Below are 13,982 nucleotides of genomic sequence, written 5' to 3'. Positions count from 1 at the left end.
ATGAAATGCCTATAATAGGTTAATCTATAGAGACAAAAAGTAGATCAGTGGTTGCCTACGGGGGAAGGAAGAATGAGGAGTTAACAGGCATGGGGTTTTTGCTGGAGTGATGAAAATATTCTGGAATTAGACAGCAGTGATAGCTGTACAACTCTGTGAACATACTAAAAACCACCAAAGTGTATACTTTAAAAGAGTAAGTTTCATAGTATATGAATTGTACTCCAATTATAAAAAATATCTGTGAAATCAAGTTTTTAAAAGTTAGTAGTCTTGATGGTTTACTTGTTGGAAACAAAGGAACCATGCAGTTTCTAATGCGTTCCCTAGGACATTTGCTTTTAGAGCTCAAATGAAAGAAGTCTGACTACATTGAAATTGTCATTATGAGGAAGGCCAGACCACATAGAGAGAAGGGTTACATGTAAGTGCTCCTGCCAACAGCCCAAATAAGGTACCAACGGACAGCCAGCAGAACTGTCTGACATATGAGTGAAGATGCTTCTGGATGACTCCAGCCTCCGGCTACAGAATCATGCTTTCACTATAAAGTCTTTCAAGCTTAGGCCTCATACACAGTGGAGCATAAATTAGCTATCCTTGCTGTCCCCATCTGCATTCCTGATTCAGAAAATCCAATATTTTATATAAAATGTTTTTTTCCACTGCTAAGAATTAGAGTGGTTTGTTATACAGCATTGGTAACTGGAACACCATCTACAACAGCCACGCCACACACTTACATTTAATCTTTTTTTTTCTTCCATTTATGGAACTTAAGACATTACGTCATTCATTCATTCATTCATTTATTTAGTCTAACTCCCTCTACTGAAAGTTAAGTTCCCTCAGGGTAGGGTCCTTTTCTGTCTTGCTCCTGTAACCACATCATCCAGAAAAGTACCTGAGATACAGCAGATACACAATAAATATTTGTTGAATAAACAAATAAATAAATTATTGTGGAACCCTTAGCACAGGGAGGTTACCAGTTTTGAGCTTCCTTTGACATAAATACCAAAATGCAGCGACTGTCATTTCAGTAACTTTCCCAATAAAATAATTTTTAATAAACCCACAATACTATAAATTAAAAATCACTGTTTGTTTCTAAGGAAAGTCCAAGATGGTTTACAAAAATATAAATATTCTTGCAGAAATCAAATATTCTATTATAATAAATGAATCAAAATGGATATAGCCAAGATAAAATAGATATGGCCAAGAAATAAAAATTGATTTAATCGACTTTAGTTGGTACCTCTGTGCTTATAGTTTATAAAATCTACTTTCAGTATATTCTTGAACCTATAATACCCCATTATAACAAGAACAAAAAAATTCTGTTTCAGGTTGAAATACAGATAAAAGTAGTAGGTACTACAGTTAATTTTTAATGCTTAAATGGTTTAATTTGCAAAAAATTATGTCAATGTTATTTTTCCTATTAATGGAAGCAAAGCCTACCTCTGGTGCCAGATATTCTGGAGTACCACAGAATGTCTTCATGGTGGCTGCATCTGTGATCCCTTCCTTGCAAAGTCCAAAGTCTGTAATTTTTATGTGGCCATCTTTATCCAGCATTAGATTCTCCAACTGTGTATTAAGAAAAAATAACATAATTTGTTCTATAGTCTTCAACAGGAAAATACCGTTTTGAAAAATTACCGAATGCTGAGTAAAGTATTCTGGAAACAGGACATAGCTGTAGTTAATAGAACTTTTAGTACTTACAAACCCTGTTGATTCATGTGTAAAAAGGAACATGTTTTATCAAGTACTTCCGACTGATAAAATTAATCTGTTTTTAAACCAACGAAAATGAGTGATACAGCTTTAAGAGCCATTATTGCATAAGTTCTGAAAATTAGAGCCTAATCAACTTTTCAAAACAAACATCAACCCTCTCTTTTTTTAAAAAAGGAAATGTGATTTAAACAATCCCAAAGAGATGAGTATCTTCTTCTAGACATATACAGATGGTTTTCAACAATTTCTCTTGGGAATCTATTGCTATTATAAAATATTCACTTACAGAAATGTTTTTTGGTGGTGCTTGTAAATCAAACCTAAATCTTATTTTGTAAGGTAAGGCGATATCCTCTTTTGCAGTTCTTTGTAATAAAGAAATACCAACCCTTTTAAACATAAAAAGAAAAAGAATATCAAAGTCAAACATTCAACAGTTAATAAAAATATATAGCATAAATGTTATAAAGTTGGAGTCTCTTTGAACCTATTAAATCAAAACACCAAAGAAAATCTTAAAGATTTAACCAAGTAACAGGATCATGTGCCTCAGGTGAAAATTATGAAGTGTAAGCAGGGAGGAATTTGTACAAAACCAGCACAGTTAGAAATAACAATGTAACTAGCCAGTTCCACTCGGGCTAATTTGAACCTAAGATTATGATTATCATCACACAAAGTCTCAGATGAGTTCTGAGTTGTGATCGTACAGCCTTATGTAGTCAGGGCCCATAAAACTTTGCCTAGTCATGTAGATACAACCTGAAGGTACTTCTTTTGTCATACAGAAAAAATATACAAAATATGAAAAATATATTAGCAGGATGAATGAGAGTTAACTTTTAAAGAATAGATTATTCCACTCCTTAATGTGATGACATTTGAAAGAATGTACTTGGGCTCTGAAGTTAATATCAAATTTAAAACAGACCTCCACATAAGAACATAAACAAATATTAGTCATATAAAATATGACATCATACCCTCTGCCACATTGTCAAATGTCTTGTAAACCAGACCTAAATACATTTGGCAAGTTGTGTTCACTGAAGCAAAGATCAGAATAGACAAAAGTCCTTTTCTACAGTACTTCAATGTGCTATTTAGCTAAGCCAAATGCTTGATATACATTTCATGTATAGCATATCTCACAGTAGTAAATCTGACTTCCATGTTTTTCTACAGAAAGCTGAATGAACCCTAAATATACTGCCGAACTTGTTTTAAAAAAATTTTTTTTTGAGACAGAGGCTCACTCTGTCACCCAAACTGGAGTGCAGTTGTGTGATGACAGCTCACTGCAACCTCTGCCTCCCAGGTTAAAGCCACCTCAGCCTCCTGAATGCCCGGGACCATGGGAACATACCACCATGCCTGCGTAATCTCTTAGTTTTTTACAGTGATGAGGTCTCACTTTGTTGCCCAGGTTGGTCTCGACCTTCTGAATTCAAGCAATCCACCCACCTCAGCCTCCCAAAGTCTGGGATTACAGGCGTCAGCCACTATGCCCGACCAAATTAAAATTTTTTATTTTCTGCAAATTCAGTTATCTTGCATCTTCCTAATGTTTCTCTACCAACCAGAAACTAGAAATCAAACCCAATTCACACAAATGACAGTAAGTCTTGTGTACTGAAACCCATCAGAAACATCAAGAGTCTTCATCTCTCCTGTTTTTTTTCTCTCTCTACCTTGGTCTGTCTGTCTCTTCTCAGCCTCTGGTTTCTCTCCTTTTTCCACCTCTTTCAAACAATCTCTCTTCTTCCTCCTTCCCAATTTGCCATAACGAGAAAAGTTAAGTATATACTAAAGCTTCTGTTGTTTTACTGAATAAAAATGTATATGCCCTGTTATTTTAAAAACGTTTAATATATAAATACATAAAATGCTGAAGATCTTTAATGAATACTTTTACTAATACAGTGACAAATCTTGTAAAAATTTCAAATAATATATAATATTGAACAAAATGTGAATGTACTTTCTACACCATTCCATTTCCATCTAGTTTGGTGTGTAATGTGCCAATACTCCTCATATGCTTTGTATGCACGGGAAAGTCCACATGGAAACATGACAGACAGGATGCACAATTTCTCCATATTTTGACAAAGCTATTTTGGAAGTGGCTAGATAAAGAAGAATCAAAAAGTATAAATACAGTTTTTTAGTACGAAACTCTGTGTGTGTGTACGTATGTATAGAATTCCTACTTACACCTAATTCTGTAATCTCATTATCTCATCTCTGTACCTCAGATCATGGTTGTGGGATGAAGAATGAAATGAGATGCAAGGAGAGGTTTGGGTAAGGAATAGGCTGAGGGTGACCAACTCCTAGTTTGCCCAGAACTGAGGGGTTTCTCAGAATGCAGGACTTGTAAGTGTTATAACTGGGCAGTCCTGGGCAAACCAAGACAGTTACCCTACTTGTTTTATAAATTTGCTTTTTAAAAAATTAATTACAGTGATACAGTAAGAAATAAGCCTAAGGATGTGTAGGGAGGTTGTGGCATGCAGAGATCACACCACTGTAATCCAGCCTGGATGACACAGTGAAACCCTGTATCAAAAAAAACCAAAACACAAATATTTCATAATTTTCTTTTTTTTTTTTTTTTAATACCTCTGAAGAATTCTTAAGGTGAAAGAAGACCCCATTTGACCAAATCAATGTATATGATATTTTTCTGTTTTTTTTTGAGACAGGGTCTCACTCTGCTGCCTAGGCTAGAGTGCAGAGGCACAATCATAGCTCACTGCAGCCTCAACTTCCCAGACTCAATTGGTCCCTCCACCTCAGCCTCCTGGGTATACAGGTGCACACCACTACCACTCCCCACTAGTTTTTGTTTCTTTCTTTTCTTCCTTTCTTTTCTGTTTTTTTAAGAGATGATGTTTTGCCACACTGCCCAGGTTGATCCTGAACTCCTGGGTTCAAACAGTCTGCCCACATCTGCCGCCCAAAGTACTGGGATTACAAGCTTGAGCTACTGTGCCCAGCCTCATAATTTTCCAGTCAATTATTTTAGAGTAGTGTCCACATTCTTCTATCAATTATTTTGTCTTCTCTCATCATCCTAAAATGTCATTTTGCTGAGCATGAATGACTAAAACTTGTCCACCAAAAGTATAAAATAGAGATGCATTAGCTTTAAAAATGGTGTCCCCAATCTAATCTTATATAAAGATAAACCAGGAGATAATTAAATGTCCAGTTCTGTTATACAATAAATAATTTTACACAGGATGCATTAACAGAGTTTCTGTAAAATACAAGAACCATTAGTAGGCTGATTGGTGAACCTGTAGAATGCACAGAAACACCTATAATTCTTTTCAAAGCATATCAATGGCCTAGATATATCAATAACATCTGGAAATCACTGCCTTGGTTCATTTAACACTAACATAATTGAGTAGTATTTACATTACTTACAGTAGTCATACATTTTTGGAAATCTTTCTACTGTGTAAAGGAGGAAGAAAAATATTTACAAATGATCTTTCTTTAGTCTTCTCTTCTAAATCACTTTCATTCTTCTCTTTGTTAGACACACAATACAAAACGCATATTGTCACTGACTGCTCAGGTACTCTGAATTTATGAAACTTTACATGCAGTCAATCTTAGTTTCCAAAATGGAGAGTAGGGCAGCATGCTTATGCTTAATGGATGAATCCACTAACCAAAGTAGTGAAGTCAAATACAAAGTCATAAGAAGAAAGACTGTATATTAAAAATCTGAGTAACGCTTACTATTTCTATCAGAGGGTTATCTAAAAGTTCATGCCTTTGAGAGTAAAAAAAAAAATTAGACATAATACCTCATAGAATTTCCATCCAAAAAAAGGCAACATTTTTTGCCCAGTTGAAGTGAACAGATATTATTTGACAGAGGGTCTTGATTTAGTGTGTTTATGAAGAAATGATAGATTTTAAAATTTTTCCTGTGCTTACTGGGCACAAAATTATAACAACAATTACTCTTCCTCCTGCTCTTGCTGATGCCTAGAGTAAAACTAAACTTTAAAAATCCTAGCTGTCTTTCATACAATGCTTCCCAACCTTTTACACTTCACAGTAAAATAAAGATTGAAAGTTGTAAGGCATACCAGGTTCACCGGACAGTATGCTTGAAACCAGAATTCACTGGCCTGGAGGCTTCTCTGAACACTTTGTAGGCCGAGGCATGGTTGTAACCTGTTTGTAGCACCCAGTCTGAGAAGCTATGCTTGAATGTAGGCCAGACTAAATATGTGAAAATTTAAAAACATCATATATATGGTTCATTGTAATTAAATGACTGACATCATGATTAAACAAAAGAATGAAAACAGCAGTTCTTAAGGGTTCTGACTACCGCAGCAATAGCAATCAATAATTTGTCACTCTTACACCACATTTTAGCCCAGATACATCAAACTCAGTTTTAGGCACCAAGACTCACTCAGGCCCAAGAAGGCAGTAAGGAATTCCTACCCTGCACATTGCAGATTTATGGGCATCAAGTGCCAAAATGTCACAAACCGACCTGCAGAAACTGAATGACCATGGGATGAGGAAAGCGTGCTGAAATTGTGAAAGAAAAACGTTTCTTCACTTCAACCTCTTAATCCAGAAATGGACTCATAATGTAAATAGCAGAGACCCGAAATAGGTTGCCAGGCTATTTACAAATTTATTACGAATAAGCAACATAGTCCACTATCAGTACAATTTAATATTAAAAGTGGAAGGAATTAAGAGCAATGGCTTAAGATTTCCATAGGAGGAAATCCAGAGTGACTGTCTGGTTAGAAGTGGGAGCTGGGGAATGTGTCTTGAGACTCAGCAAGCAAAGCAAGCATGTTTTTCCCCATCATCCAAACTGCATTCATTTGAGGTGAACGGCAGGGAGCTGATGGAGACATGAAAGACTATAGTAAAACTTTCGGAAGCCACCTCTTCATGCCACTACTGAGTGTTAGAGAGGATCTAAATTTATTTGGTGCTTTCTCATATTGATAATGTAAATGGTTAAATATTCTCAAATTAGGTAGAAAACAAAATTAGGTGTTCCAACAAATAGGATATAGCAACAATTCAGGTATTATTTTCTCACATAAACTAGTAAGAAATTAATTCTTAATGAATTTCAGTATCATTATATTCACCTTTGCAAATGTTCCTGTTCAGCCTACAGTGTGCTTAGATGGCCATGGTCATTGAAAATACAGGTTGTATGTAAAATAAGAACTAAGCAGAAAAGAAGATTTTAACATGTAATTTGCACTACTGAAGAAGTCTTTGAGGAGATTTCTTCGAATTTTTAGGTAATTGTGAAGCAAATGCAGTTTTCCTTAGGTAATCACAAGGAATTTGGATCATTAATAAAAATAAAAAACTTCATTATATGATGTGTATTCACAAATAAATGAATTTACTTTCTAAAGTATGACAAAGGTTTCAATAATTTTTCTGTTGCTATAAACACCAATTTATTAGGAAACAGGAACCAATAAAACTATTTTAAGTTAACCTGCACATAAAAGAAGGCTTTGCCTACAATGCTAAATGAGACAGCGGCAAACAGGTATGGACTTACTTGAGAAGTGCTGCTACTGTAGGCATAGCAATTGGATTTGCATTTGAACAAAGTCCGAGTCATTAGTAATGAGAACAGAGACAAATCTGAGACTAATCAAAGTGAGTACCTAAATCAGTTCGTGGTGTTTTTAAATACATTAGGTATAAATATATTTGAAACACTCATTCCCATAATTATCTTTTGCAGTTTAATTTGAAGGTCAGACTTACAAAGATTTCTCAAAGTTAATCCAATGCATTCCCCATCTATGATTTCATTTCATCTCTGGAAGTCAGAATGATATAGTGACGAGAACATTCAATAAGGAGCTAGGATTCATGAGTTCCAAAAATTCTGACTGCAATCAACTTAGATGAGTACTTTTAGTAAGCCATTTACTAGGCTTCTAGGTTTGAAGGACATAACCTATAAATTAAGGACCGGCTCAAAATTTCTGCGACCCTACCTGAAATATGTCATTGTATTATATATAATCCTGTTACTATGGATACAAACAACATTTGTATAAGTTTTGAATGTTTGGTTTCTTATATGTCATGGATTTTTCTTGGTGTATATTTACAGTTCCTGTCCTATGCTAAATATACACTTAGATCTTCAAGTTAAGGGTGTATTTTTTAAGAAAAGAACTCAGTGAGCAGAGACTACTTAATTCTCTAGTAAACTCAGTGAACTGTGCATGTGGTAACTAATTGACTGATATTCATACATAAAGTACGTACTTTATACTGCAGTTTAACAAATTTAGTCTAATTCCATCATCAGAAATAACGGGGCAGTGGAACTCAATGAGCTTCAATATACCAATATGTTCCTTCATTTGATGAGAAATTATTAAAGAATACTGACTAAGACCATATTCAACACTGCAATCAAATTAATATTTTCTTTAGCAGCTTTTAAGCTAAGAATTCAATCTTTTAAATTTAAGCATTCTGGATGTTACCTATTACTTCAAAATTGTTCTAATTTCCTTAAATCTAAGCCTCCCTTTTTCTACCCTTCTCCTTTTTTCCTCCCTACAAATAGGATTTATAAAACATGAAGTGGGAATGTGAGAAGTGGACTCAGGAAGGGAAGACCTAATTACTTATAAGCATATTTGGAAAGTTAACACATATTTTGTCATGCCACATAACTAATTCCTTAAAAAGAAATCAATATTTAAGATATTTTGACAGCATAGGATTATCTGGCCATGCAGATATCAGATACACAAATGCTGAATTCTGCCACATTCCTAGTTATAAAAAGATTCAGGCTAAATACAAGCTATTGATTTGTATTCATCTCTAACCCATTTTGGCACTTAGACAGTTGGTCATCTCTGATCTAGATGTTTTACAGGTGCCTAGTTCAGTTTTTCCTAAATACAGCATCTTATAGTTTCTTTTAAATTTTAATAAATAACATATTACACAAACACATATGTTTCACTGTTATTGTGTCAAATAATATTTTCTGAGAGTGGTTACTCCTTAGGATCATTATCTAAAGGTATATAAGAACATCTTGAAATAACTTAGACAAAACTGCTTAAATACTTAGATAATTTAAGAATTACAGGTGTTTGAAATGGAGGGGATAATTATGATTTCTTTTGTATGTGATTATATATATATATATATATACACACACACACACACACACACACACACACACACCTCATTTCAAACAAAACAGAATTTCATAAAAGCTTTACATAACTTCTATTTTTACCAATCATTATGTTACACGAAACAGTATTTGATCAATAAGGCAATTCTGGGTCAAATTTTATATATAGGTCAAGATTACTACATGATTTGCTTCTTTAAAAAGTAAGATTGTAACATTTAGACTTTATTCAATAAGTGTCATGGTATAAATTCCTTATATGTAGCCAACCTAATTCCTAACACTATCATGAGAATGACTATTACCTTGCATGAGTTACTCCAGGGATAAACAAACTACAACCTGTGGACTAAACTGATCCCACCACCTATTTTGTTTGCTGGAACATAGCCAAACCTATTCATTCATATGTTATCTGAGGCTGCTTTTATCCTACAATGATGGAGTTGAGTAGTCTGCAGCAGAGACTGTATGAACAGCAAAGCCTCAATTATTTTATCGGCCGTTTACAGAAAGTTTGCCGATCCTGAGCTATCCTAAGGCTCTCATCATGACAGAACCTACAGCAGTCAAGACACTATTACCAACAGAACACACACAGTGCTTTCATAAATAAAAAACTAAGCAAATTAATCAATGGTGATTACATTAAATGATTCAGGTATTTAAACCCACCAAAAGTTAACGCTAAAATCAAAATGAATATGTTTCTTCCAATAGTCTTATTTCTTCATAAAACATTATGAACATAATAAAACTTGTTTTAAATGTAACTTGTAAAGTCATCTGACTTATTCATATGTTTAACATTTTTATTTGATCACAGTAGTTGAGCAGAAATTACTCTGAAAATCAAAAACTCAGACATAAAGCAACTTCATACATGCTAGTGAAGGAAATTTCCTTTCAAATGTAGTGAACTAAATTTTTAAACATAGTGCTTTTTTTCCAACTAAATCTTCTTTTCACAAAACTGTGTAACTCTGTAATTACTTTATGTTTGTCCCTATAGTCTCTGCAAAAACAAATTTTGATTACTTTTTTTTTTTTTTTTTTTTACCAATCTCTCACGGTAAACAATCTTTCCGGAATGTAGATAGTCCAAGGCAGAGACAATTTCTGCACCATAGAAACGTGTGCGGTCCTCAGAGAACACCCGCTCTCTCGACAAATGGAAAAACAGCTGCAGGGTAAACAGCAGGGACAGGATTGTAATAATTACTGATTTAGTGGGGGAAATTAACACAAACATAAAACACCTCTCATCACCATATTGTGATGATAGATAGTGTACTCTCAGTGGACACTGAGCACTCTTAGACAGCAGCTGGCTTATCTTTTCCAGGTTTCCAAGGGGAAACTGCGAGCTGTTAAATCAGCGTTTTAATCAATATACCAATCTTGTTTAAGGCATTCTGCTTGCTACCCATTTAACCTTCAGTTACCAGAGGAAAAAAGTATGCATCATCAGACTGCAATTTCCCCCTCACTATACTGTTGCTTCACTCTTTCAAGGATTAGGTATTGAGACATTACTAAAATAAATGAACACAAGCATAGATATATTTTCTACTTAATTATTTGACTTCAAAGAGAAGACTGCCAATTTGCTGAAACTGATTTATGTTAACTTGTTATATTCTACAATTTTTGATTCATCATGGTATCTCTAAAAATACTTTCAAAATCAAAGTGATCATTTTTTATGGTGAGATACTTTAAAGTTTTTAATTTATTTTAGTAATGCCCAAAATGAACTGAGAAACACCCATTATTCCCATCGTAATTCTCAATGTATATTCTGTTTTCAATAATAATTAGCTACAATGTCAATCTTTTCTTATATAATCACTTAAAACTGTAAGTTCATCCATTTCCTAGGAAAACACTTAAAAGAGACACCATTTGACAGTCAACAGCATTCACTGGTGCTTACTGTGACCAAGCAGCCAGCTCTCCAATAGGCAACCTCCTCATTAAAGAAACAACAAATATTATCTCTCAACTGCACACAGCATACCTGAAGAAAGAGCAGGTTTCAGGCACTATGAATTGACTATCATAGTTGAAACATGCTTAGAACAATGAAAGATTATTTACAATGCTGAGTATAATGCCAGGTATCATGGTATTGACACACAACACATGTCTGTGAAAAAAATGAACTGACCAGTCAATGTACCCTTGACTGCAAGATCAGAAATTATTCCTTTGCATGGATCATTGATCCTTAATGTTTCTACAGAATTGGTGAAAATTACAGTTAACTAAGATTTGTTCTGCACACACCGAATCATTGTTTCAGGTAAGATAAAAACAGGCTTCCTATGAATTCATTCTTCCCCTTTCCTACCCCCCACCTCTGCTAACAGCATATTATTATTTTACGATAAGCTTTATGCATGACCCATTGGCATAGTAAACAGACAGAGAGGGAAAAAATATCACCTATAGCCCCCAAAAGTGTAGCACAACAATAATTATGTTAAAACTAAAATATTTTGCAGTCTCTAAACTTTAATGCTTCCTACTATGTTACTGTATTTTATCAAATCTCAGATGCTACCAATTGAGACTGCACCATCATTTTATAAAACACCAAGGAAAAAAAGGTTGTCAGTTAAAACTATGACACATGATCTATTATAAAAGGCATTCTGAAAACAGAAATGTTAAATGTCTTCCAAATAATCAAATATAGTATGTGAAAAATCAAATCATTTATGTAATTACTCAGAGATATTATTAAAAATTCATTCATTTTATATTGTCAATGTAATACCATTCTAACAAGGATAGAAAGTAGAAGGAGCCACATTTTCCAGGTTAAAATAATTTCTGCCACGCAAAATATCACTAACTTTGATGAAAAAATCATGTGATCTCTGTGGAGTTGTGGTAGTCTTCTAATGAGATGAAAGTAGTGATTAGGTTTCTAAATTTTCTTAAAAGAATGTCAACCCTACTGTATTCACTCATCTAACTTTACAAAAAATATGGATCCTCCCTAAATCAATATAATGTATGCAGGATTCTAGATCTTTATTTAGACTACGTATCTTCAATGTGTCTGCCAGCCAATTTCTATAAAAATATCAGCTAAAAATTATATTTAAGGGAAAGAATTTACTTCTCAGTCTGCTATCTGATGTGTACCCTTACTACTTTATGGAACTTATTCCTGTTAAGATAACCAACAACCTCTTAATCACCAAATCCAATAATCTGTTTACAGTCTACACTGCTTCTTTCAATTCTGAAGCATAGGACATCACCTACTGCCCTCTTTATTGAAATACATTTCTTGGCTTTGGTAATACGACTCTCTCCTGATTTTCCTCCTAACTCTCTGGATAATCCTTCTCATTTTCTACTTTGGCTTTGAACCAACTTTCCAATTCAGCATTCGTTTAATGAGTATCAATTATTTTAAAGTCACTGTTGGGGACTGGAAAGAAAAAGAAGGAATACAATGATGATTAAGACAGAATCTCTTATGTTTACAAGCATTGATTGTGGTAATGTTCTCATGAGTATGCACTGAAATCCAAACTCATCAAGTTCTATCTATTAAATATGTACAGAATTTTGTATAACAATCATAACTCTACAAAGTGGTTTAAACCAAAGACATAATACCTGCCATTAAGCAATATGAATGTAGAGGATACAGGAATTGATTTTTTTAAAAAGAGGGTTGTTACAAATTTAGTAACTCAGATATTAAAAATACTTTAAAGGCAAGGAGGGATTAATCTGTGCTGGCATCATGTGAGGAGACTTGATAGATAAGATAATGCTTTACTTAAGTTTTGAAGAATGGGTTTTTCACAATGGAAAATGTAAGGGGAAAAAACTTCCCAAAAAAGTGCTACTCAAGTTTTATTCATTTGTATTTCCAACACAGCCTAGGATAGTACCTACACATAGTAAGTAATTAATAAACATTTAGACAGTACTAATACTAAGAAAGAAAAACAGCCATGGCAAGAAAACACATGAAGGGAACACATGTAGCTGAAAAATAATATGCATTCAGAGAAACAACAGAACTTCTGGGGAAAAAAAAAGATTAGGTTGGTTAGGATCTTTACTACCATGATATGAGCATGACTTTTTTTTTTTTCTGTAGATAAGAAGTATGAAAGAATTTTAGGTTAAAAATTAGCAAAATTTGGTTCCACATATGCAAATCAATGAAATAATTCATCACATAAACAGAAGTAAAAACAAAAACCACATGATTATCTCAACAGACACAGAAAAGGCCTTCAACAAAATTCAACATCCCTTCATGTTAAAAACTCTCAATAAACTAGGTATTGAGGAACATACATCAAAATGACAAGAGTTATTTATGACAAACCCAGAGCAAATATTATACTGAATGGGCAAAAGCTGGAAGCATTTTCCTTGAAAAACAACACAAGACAAGGATGCCTTCTCTCACCACTCCTACTCAATATAGTACTGGAAGTTCTGACCAGGGTAATCAGACAAGAGAAAAAAATAGGTATTCAAACAGAAAGAGAGAAAGTCAAATTGTCTTTGTTTGCAGACAAGATCTTGTAACTCGAAAATCCCATCCTTTCAGTCCAAAAGCTTCTTAATCTGATAAGCAAATTCAGCAGAGTCTCCGGATATAAAATTAATGTGCAAAAGTCATAAGCATTCCTATATACCAACAACAGAGAGCCAAAACATGAATGAACTCCCATTCACAACTGCTACAAAGAGAATAAAATATCTAGAAATATAGCTAACAAGGGAAGTGAAGGAACTATTCAAGGAGAACTATAAACCACTGCTCAAGGAAATAAGAGAGAAGACAGACAAATGGGAAAATATTCCAGGCTAATGAATAGGAAGAATGAATATTGTGAAAATGGCCTTACCATCCAAAGTAATTTATAGATTCAATACTATTCTCATTAAACTTCCATTGAAACTCTTCACAGAATTAAAGAAAACTATTTTAAAATTCATATGCGGCCAAAAAAGAGCCCATCTAGCCACGATAATCCTA

At 34.0% G+C, this 13,982-nt stretch overlaps 1 protein-coding gene across 3 annotated transcripts in view; it reads right to left on the bottom strand.

Moving 5' to 3' along the window:
* The window catches only part of AKT3 (AKT serine/threonine kinase 3), a 333,950-nt gene that overhangs the window by 60,217 nt on the left and 259,751 nt on the right, over window positions 1–13,982 (bottom strand). For all 3 annotated transcript variants that reach the window (XM_017531949.2, XM_037739836.1, XM_017531947.2), the window contains 2 exons: window positions 10,024–10,139; window positions 1,468–1,609 (listed from right to left, as the gene is read on the bottom strand). In XM_017531949.2, the coding sequence (XP_017387438.1) occupies window positions 1,468–1,609; window positions 10,024–10,139 (258 nt within the window). The remainder of the gene's footprint in view (window positions 1–1,467; window positions 1,610–10,023; window positions 10,140–13,982) is intronic.

Source organism: Cebus imitator, unplaced genomic scaffold (assembly GCF_001604975.1).
Source record: "Cebus imitator isolate Cc_AM_T3 unplaced genomic scaffold, Cebus_imitator-1.0 Scaffold75, whole genome shotgun sequence".
NCBI classification, from domain to species: Eukaryota; Metazoa; Chordata; class Mammalia; order Primates; family Cebidae; genus Cebus; species Cebus imitator.
The sequence above is the reverse complement of the archived record's forward strand: the minus strand, read 5'-3'. Positions and strand labels throughout refer to the sequence as shown.